Below are 14,818 nucleotides of genomic sequence, written 5' to 3'. Positions count from 1 at the left end.
GTTAAAGTGATGACTAGTCTGACTAAATTCACAAAGGTATCTACGGTGACGGTATCAAAACTCTTGTGAAGTCTAGTGTGCAGATAAATCTCTAGGACTGGCGAGAAGGCTCACCAGGCAAAAGCACTTGTCAAACAAGCCTGGCAACCCCTGTATGATCCCCAGAACTTGCCTAAAGTAGGAAGGAGAGAACCGACTACATAAAGTTGGCATCTGACTCCACATGCATGTTATGGAATGAGCGTGCACACACTCCACAATAATTCTTTTTCTTTTTTCTATTTTTTCTTTTTCTCAAACGGCCAGAAAAGGGCACCAGATCTCATCATAGATGGTTGTGAGCCACCATGTGGTTGCTGGGAACTGAACTCAGGACCTCTGGAAGAACAGTCAGTGCTCTTTACCTCTGAGCCATCTCTCAGCCCCCCTCCCTTTTTTAAAGAAAAGGATAAATCTCTCATAAATTTGATTTTACCATCAAAACCTGCTCTGGCGAGTTTTATTAGCTCCGTCAACACAGAAAGGTTTATTAAACCCTCATTCTGTGTCTTGGAATTCAGTTGATCTTAATCCAGGTCTTGTAATGGACGGAAAAGATTCCCAACGTCATTAAAACTCTAGTACATCATGCCAGATGGTCAGACTTTTAGAAAGGTTTTTGTGCAGCCTGCAGGACGCGCGGGTCAGGTGGGAAGGCAGGAGGACCTGGGCGCAGCGCCCGAGGAGTAGAAGCCGGATCTCCGGCTCCGCCCATCGATTGGCGTTTAGACCCCTGCCGGGCACTCCGCAGCCAGCGTGGCCGCGCCCTCCCGGAACTGGCGGCCGGCGCGGCGTTGCGAGCGATGGAGGTCCTTCCCGCGGGCCGGACGCAGGAGCCGCTGCTGCAAGCTGAGGCGGCGGCGGAGCACTCGGCAGCCGAGGGCGACGAGGAGCCTCAGCCCCACGGCCGCACGAGCCGCACGGCGTCCCTAGTGAGCGGGCTGCTCATCGAACTCTACAGCTGCACCGAGGAGGATGAGGTGGCAGCCGGCGGGGACCGTGCGTCCCGGAGTCGCCCCCGGCGCAGCGACAGCCTGGATAGTTCCACCGAGACCTCGGGTTCCGACGTATTCCTGGGAGGTCGCGGCGTGGGCGACTCCCGAGTGCTGCAGGAGCTGCGGGAGCGGCCGAGTCTGCGGCTCCAGATGCAGTACCTGCGGCAGAAAGGTGAGCGGCGGCGTGGGGACTCCTGCCTATCTGTGCCACTTGCCCACCTGCGCCACCTGCTCTCCTTTCTTCCTAAGTTACCTGTCTACTTTGCGCTGTTTGCGCCTCCAGCCAACCTGCCTTCCTGCGCCACCTGTCCAGTCGCTCCATTTGCGCCCCTACTCCACCTGTGCCAGTTACGCCACCTGTCCACTTGCGCCATTTGCGCCCCTACTCCACCTGTGCCAGTTACCCTCCTGTCGCACACCCGGAGAGTGTGACTCCTGGGGACTTACAGTCACACTTTCACTGCGTCTATTTCCAACCCCCTCTGCAGGTGTGGCTCAGAGCGTGGTCGAGTCTCCCCACCTCCCTCAGTCCCTCAGGTGCCCAAGGCCCGAGACAGTCTAAGATTTTAACTGCGCCTGAAGTTAGGACTAGTTTGGAGTTTCTTCCTTGTGCACAAGAAGTTATCTAGAGGGCGCTGGGAGGAGGGAAATAGCCGACTTCCAGGACTTTCCACCCCTCCCCTTCCCCAAGCCACCCACTTGGATATGGTTTAACTAGGGAGGCAGAATAATTCGATAATGCAGTTTCGCTGCAGGTTTAATCTGGGTCTCTGGAAAGGATTGAGTGCATTTAACTGCTGCAACCTTCCGTCAGCCTGGAGAGCTGAGAAATGACCTTGGTTTTCTCAGAGCAGAGCCTAATTTGATATGTCTTTTGTTATCAAACTCTGAGGCTCACGTTCTGGTTAGATCATGATTATTTATCCTCAATAATGATAGCTTGTGTTTCAGGCATCAGTACTAGCTGCAGTTGCCTTTGTGCATACTTACAAAACGTAAGGTGTGGGAGCAGAGGGCAAGCCACCCTCACGTTTCTTGCAAGTATCTTTTTGTGCTAAGTGACCCTGGGAGGGATAAAGCGAATTATACGTACAGTGCTCATGCACTGACAATGTCCAGTCTAGCTGGTTCCAGAAAACAAAACAAAACAAAAAGCAAACTAGAAGAACAATAAATCTATCTGCTTTCTCCTACCTCTGTAAACAATTTTCAGCTTCCTTTTCTGGCTTCCTGGTCAAGTTACCCCCTGCAGCTGACTATGGTATTTTGACTGGAATTGGGTCATTTTATTTTATATGATTATCCAGCTGTGGTAAGAAGTGCATCTGTGCCCAAACTCTTGCTACGGGGCAATAGTTCAGACTCCAACAGAATCAGTCCTGAAAATTTTGATTTGATTTCCTTGTTTGAGAGAGCTGTTCGCATTTCACTACCAGGAAACTTTGGTGACTGCTCATTTCCTTTTGGTAGGGGGAAACTGGCCAGGCAAAGTTTGCAGGAGAGGCCGGCAGTTTGCCAGTGGGCGGCGGCACTCTGCTAATCACTCACGGGACCTGGAGGAGTCCATTTCTCCCCAATTTTCATCCCATTGCTCGCCAAGTTGCCCGCGTACCTTTTCTTTCCGTGCAGTTGACTGCATTGGTTGAAGAAGACACCACATAGTGACGTACTGTCTCTGTTGATAAACATCCCTAGAGCACCGGTTAGACAGCCGGGGGATCCCTGCAGTTGTTCGCTGAGATGATGCTCATTGGGTCTGATTGTTTTCAGCCTCAGAACCCAGCCGTTCCGACGCAAGTCTAGGTGCTGTGCTCACTGGGTTTCACACAACGCTGATAACCGGAGTGGTAATTTTCTTCTCTCACTGTTGCCCGTTTCACTGATGTGTCAGCATAGCACCTTCCTAGCTAGTGTGTGTGGGTCTGTGGTTTAGGGGGCAGTAACAAGATGGCTTCTGAAGGAAACCGGGTTGTGTGTGGTGAAGGTCTGAACTTTGGAGTCAGATTCCCTAGTTGACATGCTGCTACTGTTTCTAGCTAGCTGTAAGGCTTTGGGCCTACGTTAATGTGTGTTAAGTGCTCAGGGAAGGTTAGAGATAATTTTCATTATAAACCCATTTATCATATAAGGATAAAATTCCTTAGAGAGGAAATTGGTCAGTTTTCCAGCTGACCAGTTTCCTTTGTTTCTTAGTGAGAAACAGGAGTTGACACGGAGACGATTCTGCCTGTATTGTGTTTATTTAACTGTAGATATTACTGTAGGAGACATTTTCCTACAGTATCGGAACATGTTCCCATAAGTAGTACATAATACAGAGAAATGAAGAGTCCTAGATACCTTAAGAAACACCAAAAATTAGATAGGGTTTTCATATCATCTCTTTTTGTTGTGAGCATTAGTTTTAAGAATGCAGAATGGTTATTAATAATTATTATTATTAAGGTTCTTAGTTATTTTAATTTTTTAAGAGTTATTTTATATGTTTGGGTGCTTTGCCTACACGTCTGTGCACAGTGCCTGCCAAGGTCAGGAGGAGGTGTCAGAACCCCTGGACCTGGACCTACAGGCAGTTGTTAGCCCCTGTGTGTGTTAGGATTTGAACTTGGTCCTTTGGAAGAGTCAGTCAGTCAGTGATCTTAATTCCTGAGTCATCTCTCTAGCCCAAGAGTTATTTGATCCTTTTAGAGGACATACATTTTCTACCACAGATGGAAAATTACGGGGTTCTAAATGAAATTTACTGAGAAGGTTATTTGAAGACCATAGACTTAAAACTAGCACAACCACATTCATCTATATCACAAAATGTGAAGGCATTATTTGCTTTTAACTGACAACTGATAAAGCTGTTTGTAGCTGGTTTCTATTTTTTGTGGTCTTGGGGTCTGAACAACCGGAACGTCGCACGTGTTAGGCAAGGCCTCTACCACTGAGCCTCTTTTACCTCTTGTCTGTTTTTGTGTGTACATACATGTGCATGTAGAGCCCAGTGTGCCACCATGACTGTGTTTTTATGTGGGTGCTTGGCTAGGTGAGTTTGCATTGCTGTCTCCACAGCCCTTGAGTTCTTGAGACTGGATCTTAGTTGTGCTGTCTGGCTTTGAACTCGGGATCCTCCTGCCTTAGTCTCTTGAGTAGGCGGTGTTTTAGGCCCATAAGCATCAGAAGGTAAATGTGCACCTGGAGTCTTTGCTTACATGTTACATGTGGCATCAAGGATGGCATTTATCTGAGAGAATTTGTCTCATGAGTACAGTGGAAGATGGATGGGTGCCTCACTGGACTGGGATGCCTTGGCTGAATATGTACAAGTTGTCTTAGACTAAGAACAAGAAGGAGTGGGTTTAAATGCATTTTTTCACATAGATAACTTTTGGCTAGTATCACACTGGGGGCTTATCGCTCTCTTTCTTTCCCGATAGACTCTAGTGAGCTGAGGACAATCCTTCGTGAGCTGAAGTACAGGATTGGCATCCAGTCGGCGAAGCTACTCCGGCAGCTGAAGCAGAAAGACAGACTTCTGCATAAAGTTCAGAAGAACTGCGACATTGTGACTGCCTGCTTGCAGGCTGTGTCGCAGAAGAGAAGTGAGTCCTGGGGTCTGGGGTGTTTGTCCCTCCTTGGCCACTTTTGCTGGTAGTGAAGCTGCAGCAGACACTGCTTTGCTATAGTTTGAAAAGTTCAGGAACCTACCAAATAATACAGCTTCCTAATGAATGCTTTATGCCTAATGTTAGATCCTAGTTTTGTTATTCACCATTTGAGGGGATAACCGAGAACAATAGAGAAAACACTTCTCTCTGACGATGGTTACTGTTTATGCGACAGCAGGTGCTTCAACAAGCACGGAGTTGATGTCACTTAAAGTCTTGTCCTTGCTCCCTTAATCTCTGTGCTCTAATGGGATATTAAACAATTGGCCTAGCCAATGAGGGCTGCTTACAGCCTGCTCTGAAATCTAAGAAGGGCAAAGCATTTGAACAAATGAAGCCTGTGTCTTGCAGTACCCACTTTCAGCTAAGAGCTGCCTAGCTTGTTAACGGAACTGAACTGCTCAGCTACTGATCCATCTTCATTGTTATTAAAACTTTTCAGTTGATTTGTAATTCTCCGTACAGTTGCGTTGTGTTTGATTCTGCTAACGTGTCCCTGTTTCTGTTTTGCCTTCTTTGTTGACACGCAGCCTGGCAGAGTGGGGTTCAGGTATGGCAAACGCAGGCATAAGAGTTGCTACCATCAGACGCCTGGGGCAGTTTCTTGGGTGCATGTCAGAGTGGCTTTTTCTTTTTGCTTTCGCCTCTGTCATGTTTTATATGTAAACAGATTGAAGGTGGTTTGGTTTTTTTTTGTTTTGTTTTGTTTTGTTTTTTTTTTTGCTTTGTTTTGTTTTAATTTAAAAATCAAGATGTGTCTGTTTTCATGGAACAGATTCCAGGGCTTAATTAGTTAGTTTGTAATAATAGCATTATCAGCTTAAAATCCCATCCAATGGTGAGTTTCCTGCCTCTCTTCCATATATTGCTGTTTGATATTTTCTACTTATTGACAGTTTTGGCTGAGAGGTTTCATGTAATGCATTTGAAGCAGAATGTGGTTCAGTGATCACAGTGGTCATGAGGGTCCACACCAGGAAGAACGCAGTAGAGTAGGCAAACTTTCCTGTAGTCAGGAGCTTATCTGGTGAGCCAGAGGAGGGTGACAGAAGCGGGTGTGTGCATGGATCTGCATGCATGTATGTCTTTGTAGAGTTGGCATGCATTATACATGATCACTTTTCATGGATTCTGACTCACTCAAATGTGTTAAGTAAACATGATTTCCCCTCTTTTCTAGTAGGAAAGACTTGTTTTGATTTCTTTCTTTCAACTTTGTGTCTATCTACTTAATTATTAGCTTTTCTGCAAGAAGTTTAAAGCACAAGCTGGTGGAAGCATGGAGTTCTGATGCGGAGGGAAGACACGGGGAAGGGTGGGGCAGACGAGAGGAGCTGGAGCTTGCTGGACTAATGGTAGATTTTAGATGTATTTGATTGACAGAAGGATTGGCATTTGTGTTTTTCAGACAATGTGCCCACCAGCACCAAACTCAACTTGTGAGTCTGTGACTGCATCCTCCTTATATATTTTAAAATTATGTCTTTTAATTCTAGCCATTTTTTTCTTTCATTGTAGAGACTGTGGGGCTGTCTGGAGCCTTTCCCAACAAGCTCAGTTCTTTCCTTGGTAATACAAGTGCATTAGCGTTGCAGCCTCCAACTCATTGCTACTCTTTCTGCAAAGCCAACCAACAGCAAACATACTGAGAGTTGTTAAGTTCCACTGCCGTTCAGAACAACTGCTCCTGCTTTAGTAGCAGCTGGCAACAACATAGTCAAATACAGTGTGTTGACTTGTTTGATTAAATGCAAAAGTTGGGATTAGGGAGATGACTTGGTGGTTTAGGGTGCTTGAATGAGGGTCTGCTGAGTTGGATCCCCAGAACCTAGGTGGCAACAGCTGCTTATACTTTACAGTTCCTTACAAGCGCCTCACGGCAGTATCTCAGTTACTGTCCTGTTGCTGTGAAGAGACACCATGACCGGTGCGTTTTATAAAAGTGAGCATGTGTTTCATTTATTCGGGGGTTTGCTTACAGTTTTAGGGGACTGGCCCATGACCATCAGGCGTGGCGGCAGGCAGGCATGGTGATAAAGCTGAGAGCTCTCTTCTGGTTCCCGCCGGTGAGACTGAGAGAGAAGGAGAGGGAGAGGGAGAAACAGAGAGAGTCAGAGAGAGACAGGCCTTGCCCTGGACTTTTGAGACAAGGTCACACCTTCTAATCCTTAATGGTTCACCACCTGGGAACCGGACACTCAAATATGCGAGACCATGAGGACCGTTCTCGTCGAAGCCACCACAGACAGTGTCTCTTCGTTAAAACTGGGGCAGGATAAGAAAAGCACGGTCTGCCAAGTGTGGTGGTATGTCTGTGTGCGTAGCTCTCAGGAGATTGAAGCAGGAGAATCAAGATTATGGGATAAGCCTGGGCCACATTGCCAGACTCTAGCTCAAAAAAAAAAAAAAAGTCAAACAGGAAGAAGGTCAGGATCAATGTTTGTCTTATATTAGAATGTGTCTTCTCTCTATATCACCTAAGAGTATCTATTCTAATAAACATTTTAATACTGTTTAAAAATACCAGCACATCTGTGATCATTTATTGGGTATATGCCTTATGCTCAACTATTGCCTTATGGTACCTCCTTTAGGGACCTTGTATTAGAATATTGAGATTCCGCAAGTTTAACTATTTGCCCAAAGTCACACTACTGAGTGATTGAGAAAGAATTAGAAGATAGCACCCTTAAAAGTCCCTGTTTTCCACCATAAGCCACAAGCGCTCTGTTTCTTCCTCTAGTTCTACGATATTGTCACAGCATTGCTAAATTTTGTAGTGTGCAAAAAAACAAGGTAATCCCTGGTTTATAGCATGCTCTGCTCTAGTACAGCCTGCACAGGAAGGAAATGCTTATCTCGGCTAAATGATTGGATCGTACAAACGTAGTTTGGCGTGTAGGAAAACCCACTTAAAGGCTCTAGGACAATGAAAAGAACCAAAGGAATGTTGGGTCAGGAGGATCAAGAGTTTGAGTTCAGACTGTGTTACGTAGTGAGACCCTGTCTCAAAAAAAACCCAAAAAACAACAACAACAACAAAAAAACCAACATAAAACCTCCTCTAAACTCTAAACAAACAAACAAAACAAGCAAAAACCATGGTGCAGGATCAGTACTTGTCTGATGGAGGAGATATTTCCCTCATATTTATCTAAGGATGGGCTGTTGAGATAGTTACGTGTTTTGCTGAATCTCCTTTTCCTGAGAGCAGAAGCCATGTTCTTAGCCTCACATAGCTTTATAATCTGCTTTGCAGATTTTAGGTGGAAGGCTGCTACAAATCAAGCAATAAAACATAGCTGTAACTTTAAAGCTGAGATGAGAGAAAGCATGAGCAAAGTATGAATATATGTGGCCGTGTCGAAGCCTTGCCGACCACACACAGGCTTATCAGAGAGCTGGCAGCCTTGCTTTAGTAACGAATCTGCTGTAGCATCCTGCATCTCGTTTCTTATAAATGCCTAGAAGATCCAAGTGCCTTGTCAAATAGGTGAGCATCCTTTGTGTGTTTATGTGCTGGTGCTCATGTGTGTGCAGGTATGCATGTGTGCCGTTGTGCATGTATGCACATGTATAGGCATGTGTGTGTTGCGTGCCTGTGTGTGCCTGTACGTGATGGTCAGAGGCCAGTGTTTGGGAGTTGGTTTTCTCTCTCTACTGTATGGGACCAGGGGACTGAATTCAGGTGCATAGGCTTGGAGACAAGACCTTTCTCCTCTGTTGTTTTGTTTTGTTTTGTTTTGTTGTGGTGTTGCAATAGTAAACAGTTTTCTTTCAGTCATGGCTTACACAACAAAAATGGATCTAAATGCCTAAGCAGGCTGGCAGACATAGTTAAAAGTCCAGGGACATGTAACAGATCCAGGTGCCTGGACAGAATCTTTGCAAAGGACAGTCACTGCTTACCAGTTTGTCCTCCAGCCAGCAACCCCATGTGAATGAACGGATTTATTCTCCCAGAGCTCCAGAAACTCCAAAGTTCACTTTTCTTGGTCCCTTGGGCCTCCTGCTTGGTGGGAATCAAGAAATAGATTCTTTGTATGTGAGCAAGGGCGAAATTCTGCAGAAGGAGAAGGATCGGGTGGCTCTGAAGTGACCGTGGTACCGACAGTCTGCTCAGTTTGTTGGTGCAGTGTCTGTGTGTGTTTAATTTTGCTCATTACTAGTGTAAACCAACACCTTTGCATGATATTATTGGCTGTCCTGGTACCATTTTGTGTGAGGTGCCCATTTCCCTTGATAAACAGTCTGACATTTTCTTACAGATTTGATGGGATTCTGTGTCACATACATGTCTTACAAATGTGTCCCCTATTTGTTTATGTTTTGTCATTTCACTTTAATGAATGTTACTAACTGAGCAACAGTGCTAAGTTCTATGGAGGAGATTTCACAGCCATGTGACCTGTGCATTCAGAGAGTCCATGCTCACTAGGGCCTCTCCAGTGGTTCAATGCTCTGTGGTTGATGTCTTAAAGTTATCAGTTTTGAGGGGCAGCTGGTGACAGGAACAAGGTTTAATGTAAACCAAGGTGGCATTGACCTCAGGCCCATTATGTCGCTGAAAATGACCTGGGACTTGTTTTAATGTGTTAACCTTTTGAATAATTTAGTAATTCTCACAATATATTTTGATCATACTCACCCCTAGTACCGTCTCCTGCCCTCTTCTTCCTACCCTGACCCCTCTTATCACAACGTTTTAACCTCATGGTGAGAAAAGAAATTTTGTGTGTCTCACTGAATTTACTTAGTGTTGCTTATGTGAGCATGGGTGTGGGGATTGTTTAGTGCAGCACGGGCAACTTACCAGTGACTACACCACTGAAGAAGATGGCTCTTCCTCCTCCACCATCCTGTGCTAATCGCTCCTTAGTGAGCAGCGGGGCCGTGAGATCTATCTTCCTCCCCCCAATCATGACAAGATGTTGAAGGACCCAATCTTCTGTTGATAACTACAGCTGCTGAGTTCATGAATGCCAGTGCCATGCTGTGTCTAGAAGATGGCTCTGTGCAACCCTCCTTCCCATCTTCCAGCCCTTACCTTCTGTACAACACTCCTTCCCATCTTCCAGCCCTTACCTTTCTCTGTCCCTCATTTCACAGTGTTTTCCTGAACCTTGGAGGGGGCGACGGTGATATTTCAGGATGAGTAAATGTCACTCACTCAACAGTCACTTATTCTCAGAACTCTGACTAGTTATGAGTATCGGTCATAACTTCTTTCCACCGTGAAACCAGGCTTCTCTGACTGTGACTGAGAGCAGCATACTTACAGGCATAATAAATATTTAGAAAGCAGTTCGAGGGCACAAGACCTCAGTGTAGCAAGACAACAGTAGTAGCTTGCCCCCTGGGGTGCATGGAGTGGACCTCAAATGCAAACACAAAACAGTTGGTTATTCCCATAACAGTCATGCCATTATTGTACTATCGGACATATTTTACCTGGCAGTTTGATTGTATAGCATGCAGCATCCATAGCAAGTTGAGATTATTGGTGCCTCCCACTCACCGCCCCAAGCAGTTTGTAAAACACCTTCTGGAACAATGAAAGCTAGCCAGCAGGGAGGAAGGTTCCAGATCACTTCCAACTTGATTTCTCTATATGATTTTGAACTTTTGATCCTCCTGTCTCTACCACCCAAGTGTTGAGATCACAGGCAGGTACTGTTATACCCAGTTATGTGGTGCTGCAGAGCAAACTGGGTTTCATGGATGCTAAACCAACACTCTGCTGACCGAGTGACTTCCCCAGCCCCCAGTGTCTGAGAGGAGACTCAGTAAGTCATGAAGTCAGTTTTGTGTTTAAGGCCGGCGCTTTTTCTGTCCTTTATAAGAAATATTTTCCTTCTTGTTCTTTAACCCCACACTCAAGACACATCAGATTCCAGAAATTATGTTTTATTTTGTTATTTTTATAGTGCTGTGGCTCGAGCTGAGCCGCAACCCCAGCCTAAAAGCTTTGTTATTTTGTGATTATTCCCTTATCCTGGTCTAAACCCACATGTAGTTTCTTCCTGAAGTCATCTCAGTGCATAACAGTTCTGTCACATAATCATATTTGTGGGCATAAAATTATTAGGAATGTTTTGGGGGTGCTTTAGAGGTGTAGCTCAGTGGTCAAAACTTGCTCACTCACTCCTCACTCGCTCAGTCAGTCAGTCTCCACTCACCCTCTCTCTCTCCTCTCTCTCCCTCTCTCATACACACTAGAACCTGGCTCCTGGGTGTTCTTCCCTGGGTGAACTCTCTCTCCTAAGAAAGCATGAGTTTTCCTTTCTTTATAATTCTGATATATATATATATATATATATATATATATATATATATATATATATATATATATATCCAAGCAAAAATACATGTACCCAAGCAAATACCACGTAGCGATGTCAAGCCTGGTTGTGAAAGGCTGGGTAAAGTTTCTGTCTGAGATGAAAGCTCCCAGAAGATAAACACAAGGCCTCTGGGGCCTGGTCTGCTGTTGGGTTCCTGGGAGAATTCACATGCTGTTCCTTTGCGGGAGTCAGAACAAAGTTAGAAGTGAGTCCTGCAGCTCGGGTCAGGCTGTCCTGTAGAACAGTTACCAAATGATCAGCTGGATTGGGAGGAGCCTGCTCATTCTTTCCCATTCCTTGCCTAGTTAACACTTAGCAGTAGGTGCATGCGCACTTCTGTGGGTGTGGACCGAAGAGCCAACGCTTAGCAGCACCTTGTCAGATGAAGTAGTTCAGATAGGAATTAGACCTGGGCCTCTGTTCTTCAGTGGGCCACAGCGTGTGCGTGTGCATGTGTGTATGTGTGTGTATAAGTCAGTACAGGGAATTAGACCTAAGCCCCTGTCCTTCAGTGGGCTGTAGCGTGTGTGTGTATGTGTGTGTGTGTGTAAGTGTAAGTCAGTACAGTGTTCAGGAAGGAGTCCGTTCTCTCCTTCCACCTTGATGTTGGTTTTGGGGGAATCAGTCAGGTCATCAGGCTTGCGTGGTACGTGTTTTACTCATCCCTCCAGCCCGGTACACTCTCTTCCTTCCTTACTCTTCTACTATGATAGAGACTAAAGCAGTGCCTAGGAAATAGCAGTTGGGAGACCACTTGTCCTCCTCTGTTGTGATAAACACCTGGCCAAAAGCAACTGGGGAGGAAAGGGTTACGTGACAGCTAATAGACTCCACGAACTAGGGAGGAAGGGTTTATGTTATGGTTGGTAGACTGCCACAAACAGAATTTAGGGCAGGAACTGACACGGATGCCAAGGAGGAGTGCTGCTTGCTGACTTGAACCCCAATATTTTGCTTAGCCTGATTTTGTTGTTATTGTTTTGATTGTTCCAGACAGGGTCTCACTATGCAGCTCTGGCTGTCCTTGAACTCACCATGTGGCCTCAAAGTCACAGAGATCCGCCTGACTCTGCCTCCTGAGTGCTGGGATTAAAGGTGTGCACCACTATGCCCAACCCAGCCTACTTTCTTATACAATTCAGGATCACCTGCCCAGGGGTGGGCACCACTCACAGTGAACTTTATCTTTACACGTGGTCATTAATCAGGGAAGTATCCTTATAGACCCTCCTACCAGCAGTCTGGTCAAGACATTTTCTTAATTGAGGTTTCTCCTCCCAGATTACTCTGGTTTATGTCAAATGGACAAAACCCGAAACCAACAAAGCCAACCAGGACACCAATGATACAGTGGGGAAGACCCTTTCAGAGAAGCTGTGATATTTAGAGTCTTTTCTCAGGGGCCCAGACACCCTTGCCCACCTGTTTCTACTAACTGTGGGCTCATTGGCAGGGTTAATTGACTGAGCATATCTGGAGGTGATCTGCATAGGATTCCAAGGTCACCAGCACCTTCAAGCCTTTCTCTTAGGGCTGGAGAAGTCTCCAGGTTGAAGGTTTGGTGGTTGGTATTGTATATCTGGGCTTCAGTATGCATTTGCTCATTGAGCACTCTACTTTAGATTATGTCTTCTGTCGTAGGGATTTTATATCACTGTGAAGAGACACCATAACCATGGCAACTCTTATAAAGAAGACATTTAATTCTGGCTTACAGTTTCAGAATGGGGAGTTTCATGCTCCCCATTATCATCAGGATGGGGAGCATGGCAGCATGCAGACAGGTGTGGTGATGGATCTGAGAGTGCTACCTTTTGCAGGCAACAGGAAGTCAACTGAGGCACTGGGAGGTATCCTTAGCATGGGCAGCCTCATATTCCACCCCCACAGTGACACACTTCCTCCACACCTCCTACTAGTGCCACGCCAAGAGGTGATGGGGCCAGTTACATTCAAACCTCTGCAGGCAGAGAATAGGAGACAGACAGGAGGTGGAGGATGAGGGGCAAGGGGGAAGGAACCAAGGGGAAAGGGCAGGGATATTTGTCCCAGCGGGACAAATGACTGTCTCTGGGTAGAGAGGAGAGGCAGATGTGGCCTATAGTCAAATGTAAAGGGAAAAACCCTGTGTTAGGATTAGGTGTTTAATTTGAATTTGGCATGTTAATCAGGTGAGTCAAAGGGGGCTTCTGATTGCCTGACTTCAGTACTATGATAGCTGGACCTTGGTAGTCAGCCCCGGGAGGAGGAAAGAGGCCAAATAAAGGAATGAAGCTTGGTGGCTAGCTTTAGATAAATGTGATCTAACAGGTTTTTTTTTTTTCCCTCACCCATTCCCTCTAAGGGTGAGGAGGGCAAGGCCTGCCAGGGCCATGTTTGCCATGCTCAGTCTGGCTAGAATCCCTTCAGGGGTTTTACCCTGTCAGCAAGCAAGCAATTAGTCCTGCAGTGGACAGCAGCTGAATGCCTTTTCGTTCAACTGGATTCTGGCACTATCTATGGACAAAGGTACCGCACGCCAGAGTAACTCCCAGCTTGCTTCAGTTGAGCTAGACCCCGCCTTCCCACAATCCACTGCTTCAGTCACCTAGAGCAGCTCACGGAACTCAGGGCAACAGCACGCGGACCTCCTCAAGGCTGCTGATGCCTGGCCGATGCGATGCATGCTGCTCATCAAGTCGGGCAGTGTGTGACTTAAGACGTGGGAGAGCGTCCCTACTTCCATGCGCTCTCTGGCCGACGCGATGCATGCTGCTCATGGGAGAGCGTCCCTGCTTCCATGCGCTCTCTGGCTAGCCATATTCCAGGAATCACACGCCCATCTACCTTGAAGCTTTCTGGACTTAAAAAAAAAATCTGGAGATTTCATTGCATGCATGTAGAAACATGTTTGGAAAAAGAGGTGTGGTCTAGCGCTGATATTCTGGGTGAGTGGGGACCCAGGAAGCCGGCCTCCCTATGTAGCGCGCCTTCTTCTGGGACCTTGGGCGGGTTCCTTCAGCTATGAGGGGCGTTTGTGGGCTCTGCTAGTGATGAGGACAGTTAAAGAATCCGTTATGCTCTGACGTAGAAATGTGGAGCAAGAGCAGTGCATCTTTTTGGTTTTGGCCTTGAGGAGGAAAAGGAGGGTGTTAAAGGGTGGGGGAGGAGGGGCTGAGAAGGAGACAGAGACCGAGATGACTTAAAGCGCTTCAGCTCTCATGAACTCTCTTATCCCTCGCCGGCTCCGACACTGCACAGGTACCAAGGACACGTTAACCGGATTGCTCCTGTCACTTAGTAAGTGATGAAGGCTAAGGAAGCCATGGGTCAAGCCTGTGTGGTGAGCCTGTCCAGAAACGGAACTTAGTGTGGGAGCAGGCGCTGCCCTGCCTCAGGAGAGAGGGCAGGAGGCAAGGAACCAGCTCTTCAGGGGATTGGTAGTGTGTCCCTCCCCCCCTGCTCCGTTCTCCACTCTGAGCTCCCTGGCTGCCAACCCAGAGTCGTAGACTGTGGTGTGACCAAGGGTGCCTTTCAGCCTTCTTCTGTCAGTCTGAGGTTGACCTGGGCCTGTGGTGCCTGTTTCTACTTTCCAGTATGCTTCCCCAGCCCCAGAACCTGCCAATCTTCTCTGCTCCTTTCCTGCATTCCCTGTAGGTTATGATTTAAAAATTCCCTGTACTATATTTTTAGTGTGATTTTTTTTCTTCCTGGGAACAAGAATTAGATGCACTCTTTCCCCATCTGCCATTGTAACCCACGTGTACTGTGTGTGCACGCACATGCTCATGCACATGCTCATGCA

General features: G+C 46.5%; 1 protein-coding gene across 1 annotated transcript in view; it reads left to right on the top strand.

The window, feature by feature from the left end:
• Positions 1-842: 842 nt before the first annotated feature.
• Positions 843-14,818, top strand: part of Tbc1d30 (TBC1 domain family member 30) — a 79,410-nt gene continuing 65,434 nt past the window's right edge. Inside the window, exons 1-2 of the mRNA XM_026784546.1 lie at positions 843-1,206; positions 4,460-4,624. Coding sequence (XP_026640347.1) covers positions 843-1,206; positions 4,460-4,624 — 529 coding nt within the window. The remainder of the gene's footprint in view (positions 1,207-4,459; positions 4,625-14,818) is intronic.

Source organism: Microtus ochrogaster, chromosome 24 (assembly GCF_000317375.1).
Source record: "Microtus ochrogaster isolate Prairie Vole_2 chromosome 24, MicOch1.0, whole genome shotgun sequence".
Classification (NCBI taxonomy): Eukaryota; Metazoa; Chordata; class Mammalia; order Rodentia; family Cricetidae; genus Microtus; species Microtus ochrogaster.
Note: the sequence above shows the minus strand (reverse complement) of the source record. Positions and strands in the feature narration are given on the sequence as shown.